At 44.4% G+C, this 23,594-nt stretch overlaps 2 protein-coding genes across 10 annotated transcripts in view; one reads left to right on the forward strand and one right to left on the reverse strand.

Annotated features, from left to right (window-relative positions):
* The window catches only part of phldb1b (pleckstrin homology-like domain, family B, member 1b), a 73,400-nt gene extending 69,332 nt beyond the window's left edge, over window positions 1–4,068 (forward strand). For 8 of the 9 annotated variants that reach the window (XM_079272040.1, XM_079272042.1, XM_079272043.1 and 5 more), the window contains 5 exons: window positions 68–158; window positions 738–884; window positions 1,421–1,640; window positions 2,758–2,843; window positions 3,405–3,555. In XM_079272040.1, coding sequence (XP_079128166.1) covers window positions 68–158; window positions 738–884; window positions 1,421–1,640; window positions 2,758–2,843; window positions 3,405–3,545 — 685 coding nt within the window. In that variant the 3' untranslated portion in view covers window positions 3,546–3,555. Of the gene's footprint in view, window positions 1–67; window positions 159–737; window positions 885–1,420; window positions 1,641–2,757; window positions 2,844–3,404; window positions 3,578–3,931 lie in introns of those variants that run through there. The other variant, XM_079272038.1, reaches the window with a different exon arrangement.
* Window positions 4,069–5,729: 1,661 nt separating this feature from the next.
* LOC306779934 (alpha-2-macroglobulin) overlaps window positions 5,730–23,594 on the reverse strand; it is a 33,956-nt gene continuing 16,091 nt past the window's right edge. The window contains exons 19-36 of the mRNA XM_079272047.1: window positions 22,723–22,948; window positions 22,450–22,576; window positions 19,283–19,404; window positions 15,769–15,820; window positions 15,249–15,332; window positions 14,981–15,157; window positions 14,682–14,763; window positions 13,971–14,127; window positions 11,402–11,476; window positions 10,704–10,869; window positions 9,222–9,418; window positions 8,930–9,145; window positions 8,140–8,258; window positions 7,330–7,420; window positions 7,136–7,204; window positions 6,935–7,040; window positions 6,410–6,451; window positions 5,730–5,829 (exon numbers count right to left, since the gene is read on the reverse strand). Coding sequence (XP_079128173.1) covers window positions 5,807–5,829; window positions 6,410–6,451; window positions 6,935–7,040; window positions 7,136–7,204; window positions 7,330–7,420; window positions 8,140–8,258; window positions 8,930–9,145; window positions 9,222–9,418; window positions 10,704–10,869; window positions 11,402–11,476; window positions 13,971–14,127; window positions 14,682–14,763; window positions 14,981–15,157; window positions 15,249–15,332; window positions 15,769–15,820; window positions 19,283–19,404; window positions 22,450–22,576; window positions 22,723–22,948 — 2,131 coding nt within the window. The 3' untranslated portion in view covers window positions 5,730–5,806. The remainder of the gene's footprint in view (window positions 5,830–6,409; window positions 6,452–6,934; window positions 7,041–7,135; window positions 7,205–7,329; window positions 7,421–8,139; window positions 8,259–8,929; window positions 9,146–9,221; window positions 9,419–10,703; window positions 10,870–11,401; window positions 11,477–13,970; window positions 14,128–14,681; window positions 14,764–14,980; window positions 15,158–15,248; window positions 15,333–15,768; window positions 15,821–19,282; window positions 19,405–22,449; window positions 22,577–22,722; window positions 22,949–23,594) is intronic.

Below are 23,594 nucleotides of genomic sequence, written 5' to 3' on the forward strand. Positions count from 1 at the left end.
TCGGCGGGCTGCATCGGTCTGAGGTCACGTGACCGTCGTGTAATAACACCTCGTCCTTTGACTTCAGTGTCGGAGGAGCGGACGCCATGAAGATCGAGGAGATGGAGAAAATGCTGAGGGAGGCTCAGCTGGAGAAAGCCAGACTGATCGAGTCGAGGGTAAGACACGGCTTCACAGAGGAAGATGATGTCTCAGCGTGTGATGGATGAGAGCTGCTGTCCACAGCTCTGAATTGATCATGAATGAGAGTGATGGTTCAGTTCTATCGGCCTCCATGTTTCTAACGTCTTCCTCTCTCTGAGTCCTCCTGAAGGAGGCTGAAATACAAACGATCAGATCTATAACCTCTGCTGCATATTCTCTCTCCTCTCTCTACATATCGAAATATCTTTATGTCGACATATATATATATATCTATATCTATATCTATATCTATAGATATCTATATCTGTGTCTGTGTGTGTGTGTGTGTATGTATATGTGTATATATGTGTGTGTGTGTGTGTGTGTATGTATATGTGTGTGTATATGTATATATATGTATATGTATATGTATATGTATATATATATATATATATATATATATATACACATTTAGTAAAAATCGACAAATAAAAGCGACGACATCGCATTAAAGCCAGTCTGTGAAAATGTGACTTGAATGCGTGGAGGTGAAGCATGCAGAGCTCCTCCACACATCGGAGACATGTTTTAATAATGGAACTCTTCTCCTCCAGGAGCGAGAGACTGTGGCTCGCCGTCAGATGCTGGAGGAGGAGAGGAGGAGGAGGGAGGAGGCGGAGAAGAGGCTGCAGGAGGAGACGTTCCACCGGCAGCAGCTGGTGGAGAAGGAGGTCAAGATGAGAGCCAAGAACTTCTCTCAGGTCAGTGAAAGGAGACGAGATCCTCTCGTCACGGGCAGGGGAGTGTCAACGGAGGAACTTCTGCTTCTTCACGTCTGGTCTGAGGTTTCAATGTCGTAATATAATGATATATTATAATATATACATTTGACTGTTGTCAAACCAAAGTAACCCCTTATTTACTGTTCTCTTCACAATTCAAACATGTAGTGTGTGTATATGTTTTTATATACATAAGATATATATACATATGTTTACATATACATACATATAAGATCAACAAGATATAATACATGTATATGTATATATGTGTATATATGTATATGTATATATGTGTGTATATATGTATATGTATATATGTGTGTATATATGTATATATGTATATATATGTGTCGAAGCATGAGACATACATTTATGTCTCAGGAGGAGTCCCAGGACATGAATCTCCTCATGAACAATCAGCCAGAATCCTCCATATGTGAGATGAACGCTGATAACGTCGGTGTCCTTCCTGTCTGAACCAGCTGTTGACCCTCCCATTGGTCCTCTCCCCCCAGGCCCGTCCGATGACTCGCTACCTGCCCATCCGGAAGGAGGAGTTCGACCTGCGCTCCCACGTGGAGTCCTCCGGTCACAGCGTGGACAGCTGCTACCACCTCATCCTCACCGAGAAGATGTGCAAGGGCTACCTGGTGAAGATGGGCGGCAAGATCAAGTCCTGGAAGAAGCGCTGGTTCGTCTTCGACCGCCTCAAGAGGACCTTCTCCTACTACGCCGGTAAGAGACGCTGAGGTTCTTTATTGTCTCTCTCTCTGTCTCTGTGTCTCTCTCTCTCTCTCTTTGTCTCTCTCTGTCTCTGTGTGTCTCTCTCTGTGTCTCTCTCTCTGTCTCTGTGTCTCTCTCTCTTTGTCTCTCTTTGTCTCTGTGTCTCTCTCTTTGTCTCTGTGTCTCTCTCTGTCTCTGTGTCTCTCTCTTCGTCTCTCTGTCTGTGTCTCTCTCTCTTTGTCTCTCTCTGTCTCTGTGTCCCTCTCTGTCTCTGTGTCTCTGTCTCTGTGTCTCTCTCTCTCTGTCTCTCTCTGTCTCTCTCTCTTTGTCTCTCTCTGTCTCTGTGTCCCTCTCTGTCTCTGTGTCTCTCTTTGTCTCTGTGTCTCTGTGTCTCTCTCTTTGTCTCTGTGTCTCTCTCTTTGTCTGTCTCTGTCTCTCTCTCTGTCTCTGTGTCTCTCTCTTTGTCTGTCTCTGTCTCTGTGTCTCTGTGTCTCTCTTTGTCTGTCTCTGTGTCTCTCTCTCTCTGATTGAGATGCAACCGCTCGTCCTCGTCTCTTGACCCTGAGCGACGGGAGTTAATTGCTCGAATCACAGCAGACGCTGTTTCTTTTTCTTCAGATGCAGCTAATGAGATGCTAATGAGATGCTAATGAGATGCGAATGCTTCGGCTGTTTGAATGCTCAAGAGGTCGTTAGCAGATAATAGCTGCGTGTTTAACAACAAGAAGAATAAATGCAGAAGTGTTGCGTCTCCTACCTACTGCTCTTTAAGTTGTCTTTGTGGGAGTGTTTGTGCCGAGAGAGAGAGAGAGAGACAGAGCGAGAGAGAGGGAGGGGGGGGGGAGAGAGAGAGGTCCTCCTCACTGCAGAGGCTGATGAAACAAACTGCAACGATGTACCAGAGCAGCGTAACAATGCAGTGCAGTCTGAAGGAACACAAAGTGCTGCGCTCGTCTTTTCTCATCTCAAAGCACAGATTGGTGATGATCAACGTTAGTTTCTCCTCCTTTAACGAGCGTGTCGTCATCCCAGGTGACAGGAAGTGAAGTCGATGCATATATATATATTTATATTTATATATATGTATTTATATGTATTGTGTGTAACCAGCGTGACTCCTCCCACACAGACAAACATGAGAGCAAGCTGAAGGGTGTGATCTACTTCCAGGCCATAGAGGAGGTCTACTACGATCACCTCCGCAGCGCCACAAAGGTAGACCCTGCTGCTCCACCTCTCCACTTTATCATCTGCTGCTTTTTAACTTCCTTTCTGCACATTCTCTCTCTCTCCCTTTTGTTTTGCTTCCTCTGTTTTTTTGTGCTTCTTTTTCTTTTGCTCCGGCTGCCGTCACAGAGGAGCTTATTCAACCTGAACGTGACCAGTGTATGTATCACGCTCCCAGTCCTCCCAGTTAACCGTTCCTGTCTTTCTATATTATATGTTCTAATGCTGACGCTGCAGGTTTGTGCCGCTCATGTCCATCTTCTATACTCGGAGCTCAGAGGTAAAACAATAAAGAACTGAACGTGTTCTTCGAATCCTTAAAGACTCGTCTCACGTCAAAGAGTTCTGATCTTTTAAACAAGTTGAGCCTGAAGATTGTTTCTTCTTGTTTCTTTGTACCATTGTTTCCATCATGCGGCGTACGGAACATCTTGTATTCAGAAGTTCTTTAACTGAGGATGCATTGATATTGTTGATATTGTTGATATCTCTGTTGGTAAACCGCACGTTGCAGCTCTAGATTCCAGCGTTTCTCTCTGTTCCCTCCAGAGCCCGAACCCCTCGCTGACCTTCTGCGTGAAGACCCACGACCGGCTCTACTACATGGTGGCCCCCGCCGCCGACGCCATGAGGATCTGGATGGACGTGATCGTCACGGGGGCGGAGGGATACACGCAGTTCATGACCTGACGGACGCGTCGCACGTCAGATCACAGACGCAGGTGACGAGCGGATTCGGGTTTTCCGGCAGAGACCGTTTCCTGTTTCCGGACACGCGGCGCCTTGTTTGTTATTTTTATTTTTTTAAATCTCACTTTGATTTCACTGTGTAGATGCTTTCACCGCCACATTTTCTACGTGATTCAGTTTGGATTGAAAAAGGGAGGAGACACACACACACACACCTGTATATAAACCAAAGTGTATACCTGTCGAGGACTTTTAAAAAGCCGTTCTATATTGCCAAATGGAGATCTGTTTGTTGAACCTTTTGTATTATTTCTTTATTTTCTTTCTTTTTTACGTCTAGAGAAAATTGCCAAATGACACAATGCCAATGTTCTGTTTGAGTTTAGACGGAGTGTCGGTCAACGGGTTCCACAGTTCAGACGTGTTCAGAGAAGCGACAGGAAGCAGCTCACTGTCTGTACCAGCGGGACAGAGTTCACCTTCAAACACTGAAACTATTCTCCTGAGCTTCATCACATTCACATCGTTCACCACGAGCGCTTCACTCTGCACTCACTGGTTCAAATACTCCACTAAACCCTGAATCATCAAATACTCGATGTCGAGGGCGTCGTCCCTTGCGTCCCTCTTCCAGTCTTCGTGCTAAGCTAGGCTAGCAAAACAACAGGATGAAGTAAACACTCCGTTCTTGACTCCCAGAATCAAAAGCCCAGTTCATTGTTGTGACCACGCGTCCACCTTCTCAGTCCTTGTGGATGTTGAACACGCGTCACCGAGTCTGTATGAAGCTCAAGGTTTCAAACCGCGTCAACAGGAAGAAAACAAAGCTAGTAGCCTTTTAGCTAACTGGAAGACGTGACTACAGCCACCGTCAGTGCCGGCCTGAAGCAGCCACCACTAGAGGGCGCTGCAGAGACCACACGAACAGGATGGAGCGTTCTGAGCTGTGCCTTCACTTCAATCCTATCGATGCTTTTTACTGAGTTCACCTGAGAACCGGGCGTCCGCTGCGGGTCGTGATGAGGCGCTGAGCCCAGTGATCTACCGATGATTTTGCTGTAATGTAACGGCAATAAACAGAAAAGGATGCAGAGTTAACAACTTAAAAAGTCTGAATTTATGTCTGGTTAGTTTTGGCTGCAAGGGGACAAACGGCTTTTAAAACGTTTTCTGAGGAGTTCGGATCGAGCGTGCTATGCTACGCTAACACCGTAGCTGCTCCATCGACACTCACGATAGCGTTCATGCGTAAATACGTACGACGGCCCACAGACGCTTGAATCAGATATGTGAGAATCAGTGACGTAAATTCCCGTCTTTCCTGACGGCTTAGATGTAAAAATAAATGGTGACACGACGCTATACTCTCTGGAAGTTTAGTATAATATATATATAAATATTTGATTGTAGTTTGCCTTATTTCTTAATTTCATTCGTCTCGGAATCTCCACTGAGCCGATGCCTGAGGATCGAGGATCGATCGGCCGTGAACACGAAGCGGAGGACAAAGGACGGCGTGATGTTCGGAGCACGTGGAACTGTTCAGTTCCATGTGCTGGTACAGTAGCAGTAATTATTTATGGTTGTGGTGCCTGAGATAGTGACACGTTTACTAGTGAAGAGCCCTTAATATATTCTGTCCCTCGCCTTCACCCCCGCACAGTTACCGTGTAAACCAAACGAGTCGGCTGCTCGTCACTCTGCTGATCGACGTGAAAGAAAGGAAAGTACATCTACTGTCAGAGGACGATGAATGAATGAATCATCGTGCTGTTGAAATGAAACTATTGTATCAAACAGAAGTACAATTTCTACTCATTTGTCATTTTAGAAGTTTTGTCAGTCGTTACATTTCAAAGTGTACGGTCGTGATGTATCGATCTACCTTCAAACTGGTACAGCAGAACACGTGTTTATTTCTAGAAAGTAGATCCTGTTTCTCACACTCAAACAATACTCGGACCATACTGTGTTATTGGTTCCCTGTATGAATATGGATTTTGTCAAATCTATTAAAAGAAAGCAGAACTGTTACAGAGTGTCGTCGTCTTTATGATGTGAAGGTTCCAGTGTTGCGGCAGCAGCTCCTGACATGGTGATGCCGACTGATTATTGCTGCTTTACCAACGAGGAAGCTAAAGTCAGAAAGTTAAAATGTCTTTAGAAGTGGAATTCAGCCACAAAGAAACATCAAACGGTCTAAGAACAGAAGTTTCGTTCTTCCGAGGGAAAGACGTCCCGGCGGAGATTCACGGTGGAGTTCACAGCTCGTTGACGTCGTCGTCTGGAAGGAAAACACGTTCAGTTATTAACCTTTGAACTGCCGACACACTCTCACCGACGAGTTCAGCAGTCGTGTGCTTTTGATACGATACATTAATTCGCTCGGTATGTTCGATAAAAATGATTTGGAATTTGGGATAAATTGGACCAAGAGTTTGGAAAACAGATATTATTACTCTGAACGGCCGCTGTGCCAGTAGGTGGAGATAAAGGCTACGTCAGCGATTCATCAAATACCAGAAAAGAAGATTCTTTGACGATATTTACAAATCAAACGATAGTTAAACCGTCGTAGCATCATATAGCTTTATTTAAACATCGTGAGCATGCACACGATTGATTGCACAAAGTTATCGTTTCCGTAAAGCTTCGTTTTACACGTTCACGTGAAAACTAAAGTGCAGATTCTTCAAAACGTCGTTTTAGTAACTTCAAACCGCGCGTGGACGATTTGAGATGTAGAGGAAAATATTGAAAAACACCGGGAAGTGTGTAGACGGGTCGGACCGGTGCTCGTGAGTAGGACCACACAGCATCAATCGAACAGACATTGCACTGGAGGAAGATAACATGCGACTTACACTCTGCACAGGGGGAAGTGTAGTCAGTGAGCGCCTCGTCACCTGAGAACAGAACCAAACACGTCAGACCAACAGCAGATGAATAGATAGATACTTATCTATATCTACTGTAGATACAAGATCATAGATCCAACACGGGACTGACTGAACGGTGGGGAAATAGTCGCCGTTTCAGCACCATGGACAGCGCCACGGACCCATCAATGCACAGCACAGTTAAAGTCTGTTCGGAGCAAACTTTTCACACTTAAATGCAGATTTTCTAGCGTAGAACTCAGACTATCAACACAACAGTGTGAGCTGAAGGTCCCGGTAGCATGACGGCAACAGAACCACATCATCTGCAAAGAAATGCAATTCTGAGGTCCCCAAACCAGAGACTCTCCTCCACCCCAGCTGCTCCTTGAGATCCAGTCTATGATATTCACTAACGGAATGAGTGACGTCGTCACAAGGATCCGATGGCCGATAGCAGCGACCTGGTACCCCCACATGACGGCCGGTGAGACGAAGAGAAGCTCTTACTGGTCTGGTAGTAGTCGTAGACTTTGACCACCGCTGGTTTCAGGTTCCTGACAGCAACGTCCTCCTCGAGTGTCACACTGTGGATCTTTGTCTCATCCTTCTTCAGCTGCAACCACAAACAAACCACTCAGATGATCTCTATCACTATTTACTGACTTATAACAGGAAGTAGCGGCTGCACTGATGTTCATGACTTCGTACCTCGTCTAAGTAGATGTTGAGGAATCCTTCCTCCACGTCCACGCGCTTCACCGAGCGGTCGCTCTTCAGCTAAAAAAACACACAAAGCACGCTGCCTTCAGAATACCACAACACATGAAGTAGTATTCAAAGATATTCAACAGTCTGCAGGTATTAAAGTTCTATTTGTTTCCTGCTGCTGTGTGAGGACGGACCAGCTTCAGGGAGCTTTGATCCAGAATGTATCCAGACAGCAGCTTGATGTTGATGATGACCATGTTGGTTTCCTCCCTCCTGCCCTGGTACCTGCACACACACACACACACACACACACACACACACACACACACACACACACACACACACACACACACACACACACACACACACACACACACACACACACACAGTAAATATATCACAATATTGTATATATATAATATATATATCGCCGTTCTTGTTGCAGCACAGAATGTTCGGATGTTTATTTTCTCAAGTATCTGAAACCGGTTCATTGAGATTCGAGTTTAGTTTGAATTTAAATTCATCATTTATCGTTCGTTCTTCTGTCGCATTAGAACACGTTCCCTCATCCAGTAGAATCCTCCGCTGAAGTCCAGAATGTTGAAGAAATACTGTAAATTAGTTCATTAGAGCTGCGTTGAAGTCAACTAAAGCTTCTCAATGAAAATATTTAAACATATTTAACATGAAGCCAGACAATAAAGCACACGTCAGGTACGGAAGCCCTGAGGGGCAAATGTAAAAAACAGTTCTAGTTCTCCATTGTTAAATGTTTTCTTTTGATGTTCGTTACATCTTGTTGTTTCTTTATCCATCACAACAGACGAAGACTCTTTTTTTGTCCACGCGCTCTAAACACCAGTTATATATTTATATATTAAGTTATGTAAATCAAAACTCACCTGGAACAAAACACGACAAAAACTGAAAAATGAACAATTCTTTCTCACTTGCCTCTCAGAGACACACACACACACACACACACACACACACACACACACCTGACGCGCACAAAGAGGATGAGCTGAGGCCGGCTGACGTTGCATTTGGCCATAATGTCCGTGGAGACGTTGAAGGCGGAGAAGTCTGGAGGAGGAGGAACGTTGTAATGCATCGAGATCTGTGGACGTCACAAGCATTCACTCACAACAGATCAATAAACCTTCATCCATAGATATCAGCAGCTGTTCATATTAGTTTGAATAAAGGCCAAAAATAAAAACGATACTATCACGAAATAGTGCCGGAAGAATGAAAGAGTCCTCGTCACCGGCAGGTAACGGTAGTGACGTCACGCTCCGCCGACTTCTTGCTCTGCCGACGTCACGCTCTGGTGACGTCACTAGAGCGTGACGTCATACTCTAGTGACGTCATACTCTAGTGACGTCATACTCTAGTGACGTCATACTCTAGTGACGTCATACTCTAGTGACGTCATACTCTAGTGACGTTATACTCTAGTGACGTCATACTCTAGTGACGTCATACTCTAGTGACGTTATACTCTAGTGACGTCATACTCTAGTGACGTCATACTCTAGTGACGTCATACTCTAGTGACGTCATACTCTAGTGACGTCATACGGAGTTTGATCAGAAGAACAGGATCATCACTGAGATCACTGATTCGATGAGAATGTAGTTTAGAGATTTGAGAACTTCTTGTGTTGCTGCTCAAGAAGACGTATGTAAAGACTTTGTTTACATACGAGAACAATAAAGAAAAGTTGATTCTTTCCTTCTTCTCACACAAAGATCAAAAGGAGGCGCTGAGTTGTGCTGCTGCGTACCTGAGCCAGCACACAGCTCTGCCCTCGGGCTCGCACGGCGTAGTCTCCGGGCAGCTCGCTCAGCGGCTGCTCCTGGTACAGCAGCCGGTTGCTCCGATCCACCGTGAACTCTTTGTCCAGGCCTCCCGACGACGTCACCGTCACCGTGGTGACGCCCTCGGCGCTGTAGGTGGCGGCGCCGTACTTCGCCAGAGCCTGGAGGGCCACCACGGTGTCCTGAGGAGCAGAGAGGTGGTTTACGGGAAGCCTCTAACCCCCCCACAGGTTTAACCCCGCGTGTGACCCGTCCTACCTGTGTGGAAGAGAAGCCCCCGTACGGGTTCTGCTGCTGGGCGAGCCAGCGGACGATGCCGGAGGAGTAATCCAACCCGAAGTCTGGCAGAACCGGACCGGAGAGCAGCGCCAGCAGCACGTAGGACGTCATCTCCACCTCCAAAGAGTCCAGGCCTTTCCCAGAAGCCCCGGCTCTGTTCCAATGACGCGTTCCACCTGCCGGTGGAGTTCCTCCGTTAGAAGCTGAGACGACTCACGTTGTGCACTTAAATCAATGAGGAGGAAGATCTACAGTGTGTTACAGCGGCTGCTTCTATATTTCACTTTACATTTCATCACGGAAATGATGAACCTCACACAAACAAGGTCAAAGATATATTTTAACTATGAAACAGGGAACCGTGCGTCTCTCCTCGGCACATCGAGAGTCCTTCACTTTGAGAGTGTGCTGCTCACCTTCAATATTAATAAACTATAATTAGCAGGTCTCTGTGCCGCTTCCTCGGAGTTAACGAGCGACGGGCTGATATCGAGCGCCGCGAGCCTCATAAAGACACGACTGTTACAACAAAGACAGCACAGGCAAGACGTTACCAACACATTTAAACGATGCATCGGTGAACTCTGTCAGCTGGAGGCCCATTGAGTCGTCTCATTAACGGTCATGCCGTGTTGGTTCTGTTGGTCCTTGTGGACTAAAGCGGTCGTGGTTCAGAGCACCAGACTCCCTTTAGATGTCACCGCCGCTCCGTCCTGGTTCTCTTCCCTTCAATCTTCTCGCTGATGGTTTCCTTTACTTATTTAGGTCTTATCGTGGCATCTCAATCAAACAAACATGTCAGTGCTTTCATCCCTTACTGACACTTCAACTGCTTTCACTCACGACATGACAACGGAACTGTGAGCTCTGCAGCAGCTGAACCGTCAGTTGAAGAAGATCTTTTAATAAACTGGCATTTTAACTGAATCTGACACTTCAACTGCTGACAGCGTCTTCACTTCAACTCAAAGTTCAGCTACTTTTAACACGTGTATGTCAGCTGAAGATAAATATGAATGTAGTTGAAATGTCAACTCTGTTCAATGCTGACTCTTCAACACGGACACTTCAAACCCTCAAATCTACAAAACAGCGTAAACGTCCTCCGTTCATACACGACTCACTTCAACGACCATCTTTCACTCCTCCGACTAAAACCTTCTGCACACTTTATCGCCGACATTTCAACTCCTTTCAGTGCTTGGACTTCAACATCTTAAATTGACACTTCAACTTTATTCAACACTTGCCTTTGAACTGAAACGTCGACCTCCGTCTGCACTTCCATTTTTAAATCAATTCAACGTCTCATTTTTTCAAATATTTTAGTTTCGACTGCAATTTGTTTTAGCAACTAAACAGAAAATGTTGCCGTCTTTTCGTTTCATGTTTGTGCTGAAGCTGCCGAAGTGTTCGAACAGACCAGACGTGCAGCCGTGGCCGATAGTTGAATGGTCTCACCCCGAGTGTTGGACTTCTGATGCAGGTACGTGATGAGTTTGCTCTTCATCTCCACGTCTCCGGCCAGAGCGAAGGTGTAGGACAGCAGGGCGGTGGTGTACAGGTGGTCCAGCTGGCCGGCCGCCGCTTCCTTGAGGCAGTTCAGGCACTTCTGCACCACGGCGTCCTGTCAATGAGTCCATGTGGAGAACTCTTCATCAGTGAATGAACCAATCGGTTCTCTGCAGGCTTACAAACAATTTGAGTTGTATGAAAAGCAACTTTTATTTGGCAAACTGTTGAAAGCTGAAGAGACGGTGAGGAGCCCATGCTGCAGGCAAGAGGACGAGCGATCACATCTGTGAATGGAAGTCTAAGTCTGACTTCCTGTCTAGAGTTAGAATCACCGCCTCCGCCAACCCTCATGTTGCCGTTTACATCCATGTCTGTCCAACATGTCGGCGCCTCATCATTTTATCCACAGACAATTACTGAGTTGTGCCAAACACGCGTTCTGTAAGTCACAGCGACTTCCAAAGTCAACGGTTCGTATCATTCTGTCCTCGAGTGCAGGACGTTTGTCTCAAGGCGTTGCTGAGAGGCTGGACGGAAGTACAACCCGAAAACATGATAATTAATAAAAATAAATAAATAAAAATGATGCATTCATGCACTAAAAGACGTCTTTTATTGAATACAGTAAAAGGAGTCAGACTGACCGTTGCGCTGGCGTTGAGCTCCAGCAGCGCGGCGGTGATGTAGGCCGTCAGCGACACGTCGTCACTCACTCCTCCCTGTTACAAACAAAGACACACTCTCAGCTCCAACAAAGAACTACAAATAACACTCATCATCTCCCGCAGGAGATTATGAGTTCGGTCGCACGCGCGTGCTCATCTCCGTCCGTCTGTCCGCAGCTAATCTCGCGTACTGCCGGACCCGACAGCCTTGTATTTGTTGTGCTCGTTTATTACTTTGTGTTGAAAGAACCTCTTGTGGTTTTTAATTATTCACACGTTTTTGTTTGTTTGTAAGTATACGTTTCATTTCGCAAAAAGAAAATACAGAGCGGCGACTACAAGGTCTTCTTATGTCTGTAGGAAGAGAGGGCTAGTTAGCCGTTAGCAGCCGGCGGGCAGCGCAGTCCCGCGTTGTTGTTTAGCTAACAGGGCTAACAGGGCTAACGGCTAACGGAACACAAACACCGTTAAGAAATACGCTTCAATGAGGGAACTTTTCGAGTTGCTCTTGTTATGTTGTTTACATATTTTGGGCTGTTTTTAAAAACTTGATCTCATCCAATGATCCTGTTTGTTCTCACATAAAGCTACAATATGCATAGACAGAGCTCAACTAGATCTGTAACAATGTTCGTACACGGTCATATTTTACTGTTGTCACACGTTAAACTGTCCTCATCAGGAGGAACAGAGTACTCAAAGTTAAATGTAATATTTCACACATTTGTAAAGTATTTTTTGGGCATTAAATCCTTTATTAGTCAGACGAAGACGCCATTAAATGACGGGAGGTCACTTGGTGACAATTGATTCAGTTACTGCTGATTGGAAGCGTCGCTGTTTTATTGCACGTGAACTCTCATCAGCCATTAAACTGGTTGATTGAATTCAACTGAACAGTTCGTCTCTTCGTTCCTTCCCCGAGGAAAGAAGCACGGCAATGAAACGCTCACCTTCTCTGCTGAAGACGCCGCGGCTGAGCCGAGCGGATAGAACACGGATCTGAACTCTTCTCTGGTTCTTTGAGACGTTATCTCCTCATTAGAGGCGCAACGGATCAGAGTCACGGATCGGAGTCACAGATCGGAGTCACGGATCGGAGTCACGGATCGGAGTCACGGATCGGATCAGCACAAAAGAGAAGAGGGAGCAGATAACTTTCAGAGATCCACCGTCACGCTTTTTTTGCCGCCGATACTAATTATTGATCCATATTAACAGATACAGATCCCTTTGTTGTTTGATTAAAGCAGCGCGTCTACAAGGATCCATCCGTCACAGAAATCATCTCAACCATCAAAACTATTCTAAATGTTGTCGTTTTACTTTGTTAGTCATTTAGTGCTTTTTTTCTTCATGGAAATAAAAGATTGTATTTGTAAGGACTGTAAACGGTTCATAACTCATCTCTAATATTTATGTTGTGAAAACATCTTCAAACATCTGTATTCATTCAACACTACATTTTACAGATGACTTGTGAACACTAGGATAAAGTTAAAGTCATTTGTTCACGGTGTTGCTGAGATATCTCGATCACCAGAAACATATCACCGATGTGTTTATAACACAACACGACATTTTACATCAAAGCATTCCATTTAGGCCCCGCCCACACCGAGGAGCTAGGAAAGCGTCTGAAAACAAACGTTATTGGTCCCTGTCCGCAGGGTGGTGCCCCGTTGTTATTAATAATCAATAATTGTTACATACATTAATAATTCTATTGATGTCAAGAATTCAGTTTCTTAAATGCTGATAACCCAAACACGCTCCTTTACGTTCCCAACAATTACGTTCAATCGCCTGGTTGAGCAATATTCAAGTTTATCACCAGAACTACATTTTACAGATGACATGTGAACACATCATGATAACGTTATAATGTACCTTCAGCCAGTTCTCATGTTCACTGAGCAGAGCCTGAAGGCATCATCATGTAACTGAAGTGAACCTCTGTTGGTTAGCCGTTAGCGGTGCTGCTAACGTTACTAGCTCTCCTCCTGTTGGTTAGCAGTTAGCGGTGCTGCTAACGTTACTAGCTCTCCTCCTGTTGGTTAGCCGTTAGCGGTGCTGCTAACGTTACTAGCTCTCCTCCTGTTGGTTAGCCGTTAGCGGTGCTGCTAACGTTACTAGCTCTCCTCCTGTTGGTTAGCCGTTAGCGGTGCTGCTAACGTTACTAGCTCTCCTCCTGTTGGTTTAAACACTGATTGGTTGTTTACAATGAAACATTATCAGAGACTAGAAACAAACAGCTTCTTGTCTCAGACACACATCTGTCACAGCTTTTTTTGGTTTTACTCGGCTTCAGGAAACACTGCTTTAATAGGAACGGGCTCGCAATAATTAGTTTGGGATATTTCTTCTGCTCCGAGTGTGTGTGCCCGGGGCAATCTCTGCTCTCAGGAACTTTATGCAAATTGCTCCTCGCATTGAGCCAATTCTGCGGTTATGTCTTATGGGAAGAACTCAGCCAAGCAGAGCTCTGAGAGACACTCAAAAGCAGATGACGTAAAAACCCGACACTGGTTCAGACCGACGCCGTCACCTTCATGCCGTTGTTGAAGAGTTTCCCCACAGATCTGATGCAGCCGTCGGGGCGCTGCAGTCCGGACAGCCACCTCACGGAGTCTGTGATGTGGGCGTCGTTCACAAAGATGTACGGTCTCGCCCCGCCAAAGGACTTCATCACAAAGGAGGTCAGCCTGGAGGGTCACACACACACACACACACACACACACAGCTTTTTTTAGGAAACAAATCGAACCGTGTGTGTGTGTGTTGGTGACCCCGAGATGAACCCAGCTTCAGGACAGTTCTGTAAGTCTCCTGTCTCACACCGATGCACAAAGTTACATATCACATCTCATATTTGGAATGAATGCTTAAACACACAGTTCAAATAATAAGGAAATATAAGATTGTATTTTTATGGATTAAAACACATCTTGTAATTATTGTTTATATATATATATATATATATATATATATATATATATATATATATATATATATATATATATATATATATATATATATAAATAAAAAATAATATTCTGATATTTAATTTGTCCTACTCTGTTATTCTATTGTGCCTTTTTTAATACTTAATATTTTTGGTCACTCTGCTACTTTGCGAATTGGTGTGTTGGCATTAGATGAAGTATTCAATTGATTGTGATTGTTTCAGTGAATCAAACTCGTTTCTATTCGTGTGTTCACGTCTTTCTCTGCATAAACACCTTGAGAGTTTACTGACCAGGTGTTTCCGGACTCGTCACTCTTCCCAAAAGCGCTGTAGGAGCCGTCGTCATGCTTGTAGGTGAGCTCCCTCTGATATCCTAAAACACACACACACACGCACACGCACACAGGTTCTGTTTCAGAGAGGAGCAGGACTTTTATTTTGAAGTGAAATCGAGACGACAGAAGGAGAAGATGTGCCGGGAGCAATGAAACAGCAGAACTGCGTTGGGCTTCAGCGGGTTCAGTGAAGAGTCTCCTCACATCTGGTGCCGTTGATCTGGTTCTTTGAGACGCGTTCACAGACGGACTCACCGCTCTGCAGGAAGCGCGTCGCTCTGTTCTGAATGTCCTCCGTCAGCTGAGCCGTGCTCTTCAGGTAGTCGAGGATGAAGATGTTGGGAGCAAACCGCACCATGTTCTGCTCCCCGCAGCCGTACGGCATGGCCAGCAGCCGGTCCAGGTTCTTCATGGCCCGGCCCATCAGGTCACCTGCAGAGGATGTTATACTTAGCGCGTTGGAAGCGTAGCAGCGGACGGTACCGTCGAGTAGATCAGAGTAAAATATAACAGTGACGCTAACCCAGAACGGAGACGGAGGCCCGGGCCGACCCGGCCACGAACATCTCGGGCATCAGAAGGGAGATGTTCTTCTCCACCGGCCCCTCTGGAAACAGACACAAAGCTGAGTCATCGACACACACATCAGCGGGAGGACACGACCAGGCTAGCAGTTTCCCTCCGTTTACAGCCTTTATGCTAAGCTAAGCTCATAGTAACTTTGTCACACACATCCCTGACATGTGAATTCATTTTAACATGAATAAAGTGACGTTGCAATGAGTCGGTGTTTTCAATGTGGTCGCCAAATTACAGATGTTTTACCCTGAGAAGATGGAAAATTACTAAAACAATCAAACATTCTGTTTCCTACGTTTCAAACGAACTCATCTGAGAGACGATAACGAGCCGCCGACAACAATCACTGAGCTGAACCGGGAGAACTTGTGACCCCGACAGAAGAGCCACATTCTCGCCTCCGTTTGGGTTAAAGTGCAGAGTTCAGGGTTCACACATGAAGCGGTCTGTTAGTGAGCGCTCACCTGAGGGGCAGAGCAGCGCGTTGTGACCGACCATCTGTGGCGTTCCTTCAGCCTGGAGAGAGACGCAGAGATCGAGATCAATTTAACAAGCAGTGTGTGAGAATAACACGAAGCTTCCTTTAAAACGATTCAACTTCTGATTTATGTTTTCATAAAAAAACTATTTACATCGTAGAGTATGTCATGAGACTTCATAACGTTTTACATCACAGTGTAGTACATCAGTATAGTACATCACAGTGTAGTACATCACAGTGTAGTACATCACAGTGTAGTACATCAGTGTAGTACATCAGTATAGTACATCACAGTGTAGTACATCACAGTGTAGTACATCACAGTGTAGTACATCACAGTATAGTACATCACAGTGTAGTACATCAGTGTAGTACATCAGTATAGTACATCACAGTGTAGTACATCAGTGTAGTACATCACAGTGTAGTACATCACAGTGTAGTACATCAGTATAGTACATCACAGTGTAGTACATCACAGTGTAGTACATCAGTGTAGTACATCACAGTATAGTACATCACAGTGTAGTACATCAGTATAGTACATCAGTATAGTACATCACAGTGCAGTACATCACAGTATAGTACATCACAGTGTAGTACATCACAGTGTAGTACATCACAGTATAGTACATCACAGTATAGTACATCACAGTATAGTACATCACAGTGTAGTACATCACAGTGTAGTACATCACAGTATAGTACATCACAGTATAGTACATCACAGTATAGTACATCACAGTATAGTACATCACAGTGTAGTACATCACAGTGTAGTACATCACAGTATAGTACATCACAGTGTAGTACATCACAGTATAGTACATCACAGTATAGTACATCACAGTGTAGTACATCACAGTATAGTACATCACAGTGTAGTACATCACAGTGTAGTACATCACAGTGCAGTACATCACAGTGTAGTACATCAGTGTAGTACATCACAGTGTAGTACATCACAGTGTAGTACATCACAGTATAGTACATCACAGTATAGTACATCACAGTGTAGTACATCACAGTATAGTACATCACAGTATAGTACATCACAGTGTAGTACATCACAGTGTAGTACATCACAGTATAGTACATCACAGTATAGTACATCACAGTGCAGTACATCAGTGTAGTACATCACAGTATAGTACATCACAGTGCAGTACATCAGTGTATAGTACATCACAGTATAGTACATCACAGTATAGTACATCACAGTGTAGTACATCACAGTATAGTACATCACAGTATAGTACATCACAGTGTAGTACATCACAGTATAGTACATCACAGTATAGTACATCACAGTGCAGTACATCAGTGTAGTACATCACAGTGTAGTACATCACAGTGTAGTACATCACAGTATAGTACATCACAGTATAGTACATCACAGTATAGTACATCACAGTGTAGTACATCACAGTATAGTACATCACAGTATAGTACATCACAGTGTAGTACATCACAGTATAGTACATCACAGTATAGTACATCACAGTGCAGTACATCAGTGTAGTACATCACAGTGTAGTACATCACAGTGTAGTACATCACAGTATAGTACATCACAGTATAGTACATCACAGTATAGTACATCACAGTGTAGTACATCACAGTGTAGTACATCACAGTGCAGTACATCACAGTGTAGTACATCAGTGTAGTACATCACAGTGTAGTACATCACAGTGTAGTACATCACAGTATAGTACATCACAGTATAGTACATCACAGTGTAGTACATCACAGTATAGTACATCACAGTATAGTACATCACAGTGTAGTACATCACAGTGCAGTACATCACAGTGTAGTACATCAGTGTAGTACATCACAGTGTAGTACATCAGTGTAGTACATCACAGTGTAGTACATCAGTGTAGTACATCACAGTGTAGTACATCACAGTATAGTACATCACAGTATAGTACATCACAGTGTAGTACATCACAGTATAGTACATCACAGTGTAGTACATCACAGTGCAGTACATCACAGTGTAGTACATCAGTGTAGTACATCACAGTGTAGTACATCACAGTGTAGTACATCACAGTATAGTACATCACAGTGTAGTACATCACAGTGCAGTACATCACAGTGTAGTACATCAGTGTAGTACATCACAGTGTAGTACATCACAGTGTAGTACATCACAGTATAGTACATCACAGTGTAGTACATCACAGTGCAGTACATCACAGTGTAGTACATCAGTGTAGTACATCACAGTGTAGTACATCAGTGTAGTACATCACAGTGTAGTACATCACAGTATAGTACATCACAGTGTAGTACATCACAGTGTAGTACATCACAGTATAGTACATCACAGTGTAGTACATCACAGTGCAGTACATCACAGTATAGTACATCACAGTATAGTACATCACAGTATAGTACATCACAGTGTAGTACATCAGTGTAGTACATCACAGTGTAGTACATCACAGTATAGTACATCACAGTATAGTACATCACAGTGTAGTACATCACAGTGTAGTACATCACAGTATAGTACATCACAGTGTAGTACATCACAGTACAGTACATCACAGTATAGTACATCACAGTGTAGTACATCACAGTGTAGTACATCACAGTGTAGTACATCACAGTGTAGTACATCACAGTATAGTACATCACAGTGTAGTACATCACAGTGTAGTACATCACAGTGTAGTACATCACAGTATAGTACATCACAGTGTAGTACATCACAGTATAGTACATCACAGTGTAGTACATCAGTGTAGTACATCACAGTGCAGTACATCACAGTACAGTACATCACAGTATAGTACATCATAAGAATATTAAAACACTGAGGTATAAGTAGTCACAATATATTACGTCGGGAAAAATGTGATAGAAATTGTCATGAAAACGTATGTCATTAAAAACATGTCATAGAATAGTGTGTAAAGAATGAATTCATGATAGTACAGTTTAATATATACTACAGTATAATTTAATCCAAACACGTCATAGGAAAGAATTAAAAATAAAAAGAATATCGTAGTAAAAAGTAAAAAGTACGACATTAAATAAAAGAAAAGTCGACGTCAAAGCATAGTTCCCATAAAAAGAAGATCTAAAGAAAAGTTAGAGTATAGTATGTGTAAAGAGTCTGAGAAACCCATCATACAGTACGTCAAAACATGTGATTAAAAGCTTCGTATAATCTGTCAAAAAAGATTGAAAGAAAAGGTAAAGAAATATCCACTGTGGGGGACGCTGTAACTCGTAAACGCTTACTGTTGTATTCTGTTGTATTTGTTGAATTAAATGTGAAAGTCTACACTTCAACATGATTTGAACTGAAGCGGTCCATGTTTGGTTGGAGTCGCGTAAAAGAGGCAAAATTAGGAAAATTGCATCACAGTCCAAATACGCACGGCCCTGACTGTGTGTGTCCTCGTTAGTGGAACTCAGACCTTCTGCTCGTGTCACTCTCGAGATGTTTTGTGCTGCGTTTGCCGCTCACTGACCTCCACCAGCAGGGTGCGGACCACCGTGTCCATCCGGCCCACGTCGGGGACGGTGGCCACCTCGTTACCGCAAAGTACGTCAGTCTTCAGGGCCTCAGCGCTCACCTTCAGATCCACCTGACCTACACACACACACACACACACACACACACACACACACACACACACACACACACACACACACACACACACACACACACACACACACACACACACACACACACACACACAGATGGGGGCTGTATTGATTAGCGCTTCCTGTCGCACTATTTTTTTGCCTCCGTTCTCAAAATGTGACAACAAGCTTCCCCCGTCCTGCTTCTCAATCCCACTCATTATTCTCCATCACCTCCCGTCTGTGTTTGCCTTCCTCCCACCGTCTCCCATCTCATTCGCCCTCATTACTCCCCATTTGTTCCCTTATTATACCGCTCCGTCTCCCCCTCCCTTCACAGCCCACAATCCTTCACACAGAGGACAAGTACAGATCACCCCCGAGGGAGAGGTTTCGGAGTGTTTCGTCAGAGATACTACCTGACTTGTTAGTACAAGTGATTGTCAGCAGTCCTCTAAGGGGGGAGTTAAGGGGAGCGCAATTTGACATTCATCAGCGCTTCGTATTCCATCCCTGCTGATGGAAATCCTCTGCTTTCAGCCCCCCCCCCCCCCTTGTCTTTGCTTCCAGCAGTGCAGACGCAACAGCTGTCAGCGCCCTTAATGGAGATTAATAAGCTTGTTCCGTCTCATCTTTGTCACCCAGAGTGTGAGTTTGGGCGTCGGACGGAACAAACATCCTCGGTATTTAATTATGAAGCTGGGAGATTGCATTACATTGTTAGCGACAGTAATAAACAGGAGGAGACTCTCTGTAACGAGGAGGCTGTGGCTGCTCCACACAGCTCGAGAGTCAATACATTTCTTGATGACACCGAGACGCATTTCTGCACTGAAGGTTTATTTTGCACGGATATTAAAATGGAGTGTCTGTGTGAGAGTTTTATTATCTCCAGTATTTATGTTCATCTTTATGTTTTTAAAATGTGTAGACATCTTTAAAGCCCTTTCATTGGGTCCTAAATGAACAAACTACTTTTTTCACCAAACACAAAACAGTTTGGATTATTTCATGAGAGAGATTTTGAATGTTTTTTTATTTTCTCATCAGTCTGAAGTCGGTGGAGCCTCATGCGTCTGTGCACAATCAGAATTTAGTTGTTTTTGTTAAAATTCTTAATAAAGTATGTTTTCCCCCCAAACGTTACCTCTGAGTGTTGCATTTTTAATGTTACAAAGAAATACTTTGTTTTGAAACCAGGTTTCAGGGCTTTAGATGTAGAACACGAGACCGCGTTTAGGGAACGAGGCCACGAGACCGCGTTTGGGGAACGAGGCCACGAGACCGCGTTTGGGGAACGAGGCCACGAGACCGCGTTTGGGGAACGAGGCCACGAGACCGCGTTTGGGGAACGAGGCCACGAGACCGCGTTTGGGGAACGAGGCCACGAGACCGCGTTTGGGGAACGAGGCCACGAGACCGCGTTTGGGGAACGAGGCCACGAGACCGCGTTTGGGGAACGAGGCCACGAGACCGCGTTTGGGGAACGAGGCCACGAGACCGCGTTTGGGGAACGAGGCCACGAGACCGCGTTTGGGGAACGAGGCCACGAGACCGCGTTTGGGGAACGAGGCCACGAGACCGCGTTTGGGGAACGAGGCCACGAGACCGCGTTTGGGGAACGAGGCCACGAGACCGCGTTTGGGGAACGAGGCCACGAGACCGCGTTTAGGGAACGAGGTCACGAGACCGTGTTTGGGGAACGAGGCCACGAGACCGCGTTTAGGGAACGAGGCCACGAGACTGTTTGGGGAACGAGGCCACGAGACCGTGTTTAGGGAACAAGGTCACGAGACCGTGTTTGGGGAACGAGGCCACGAGACCGTGTTTGGGGAACGAGGCCACGAGACCGTGTTTGGGGAACGAGGCCACGAGACCGTGTTTAGGGAACGAGGCCACGAGACTGTTTGGGGAACGAGGCCACGAGACCGCGTTTAGGGAACGAGGCCACGAGACTGTTTGGGGAACGAGGCCACGAGACCGTGTTTAGGGAACAAGGTCACGAGACCGTGTTTGGGGAACGAGGCCACGAGACCGTGTTTGGGGAACGAGGCCACGAGACCGTGTTTGGGGAACGAGGTCACGAGACTGTGTTTAGGGAACAAGGCCAGAACATTATCTTCAGTTCAGATATCTTTGTGTGTTTGAATCATTCAACTGTCCTCCACGTTATTATTGTATTCATTAATTTATTTATTCCATCGTTCTTTTCTAGATATTACACAAAACGTGAAAAGCAACCAAGTTGTAAGAAGAACATTTCGAAGCCGTGACCCGGTGGAGGACTGGACATTGAAAGTCATGTTGTGCTGCACGTGTGCTGAATGTTCTGGTGCTGTTCTGCCCTCACAGCTCAAACCTTGATTTAACTAAAATAAACAACAATAAATCATGTTCATCTCAATGAATTAATAAACATATGAAGTGTCTAAATGATGAAGATTCAGCATGAAAAGACACTGCTTGTTTTGGAAAATGGTCTCTATTGACAAAAAATAAATGTGATTTGTAATAAATTAAAACACTGTATCCATTAAAAGCTCATATTCAAATACATATTGATTATTTATCCAAAGTTTATCTTCTGTTATTAGAATTTTAACAGCTACTAAATTCACCTCTTTGCAAATCAAAACATTTCGTATTTTAATTTCAAAAGCTGAATTTGAATATATTTTTTATTTTCAAAAATTCAAGTATCAGAATAAAAGAAAAAAAAACCAGGCTGCTCAAACCCAATTGGTTAGATTGGGTTTTGCTTTTACTGTGAAGCAGCATTTCTTATTAATAATAGTAATTAATATTATACACATTGCAATTTGTTATAATAATTATTGTGACAATTATAATAATATTACTTGAAATAATATGATTGTTATCATCGCTGTTATTATGGTCATTAAATTATTTTTCCAGAAACGACCAAAAGGAAGATACAATAAATATGTAATCCATGTAAAAGTGAATAATATTTTAACAAATACAAAAGTACAACACAGATATAAATATTTCTCTCTAACTGGAATGGAACCAGCATTCTGTCTATTATTACCGAGAGCAGCTGGAGTTAGGATCCAGGAGAAGGTCCGGCTCTCGTCCCCGCACAGACACACTTTGTACCGGCAGCCATCACAGCTTCTGAAGCTGTACTGGTCTGACTCAGCCAGCGTGACATTCACCTGCAGAGACAAACAAATACATAAAACATGTGAAGCACTTATGCAAACAGATGCAGGAGAAAATAAAACGTCTTCACTGTCTGTTCATGGTGCCCTCAGACGACACGGTTATATCCATTTCAATAGATTCCATCTGTAGGATTTACCATGATGCACGTGGAGAGATAGCTGAAGACGGTGGCTTTGAGTGTGAACACCTCCCCTCGGATGACGGAGTACGGCAACGTGAGACTGACGAAGAACGGCTGGAAGGCCGTCAGCCCGACGTTGGGCGACACGCCGAAGCCCACGGAGGAGACGCAGAACGCTCCGGCTGCCCATTTAGTGATGGTGTCGGGAACCGTCTTCTCCACGTCCACCGAGCCGCCGTCTCTGTGAAAACACACAAGCTCGAGTCAAAGGAAAGCAAGTTCAAGTGGCACAGAGCTCCTCTTCAACTTTTACGAGTGAAAACACTCTTCTGCATTAGTAAACGCCGAGATATCCTGAGTGTTTGACGCACAGACTTTATATAAGAGGTGGACGTAGTCATGGTGACGTCACCCATTGGTTGGTGGACGGATGTTTTGAAGGCCGTCGCCATCTTGGATTACGACCGTTGCAATGTTGTCAATCACAGTGTAGCCCCGCCCTAAAGCATCCCCTGCTTTATGGTCTGTGTGACTCTAAATGGACCATAATGTACTAAATGAACATCATGCTGTATTGAAGAAGACTTGAAACTAGAGATTGAGACATAAACTCATGTTTACAATGTTTACTGAGGGAATAAATCAAGAGAGAAGTAGAGTCATTTTCTATAGACTTCTATACAACCAGAGGAGTCGCCCCCTGGTGGCCACTAGAGAGAATGCAGCTTTAACACATGAAGCATCGGCTTCACTCTAAAGAACCAGAGGTTGCCTCCCTGGTTTGGGGATTATTACTCAAGGTGCACTAGCATACATAGCTAATTCTGCAGCTGGAGATACCGCTAGCAGGGATTAAAGAAATTTATATTCCTGGACCCAAACAACTT

The sequence above is a fragment of the Melanostigma gelatinosum genome (genome assembly GCF_949748355.1).
Source record: "Melanostigma gelatinosum genome assembly, chromosome: 7".
Classification (NCBI taxonomy): Eukaryota; Metazoa; Chordata; class Actinopteri; order Perciformes; family Zoarcidae; genus Melanostigma; species Melanostigma gelatinosum.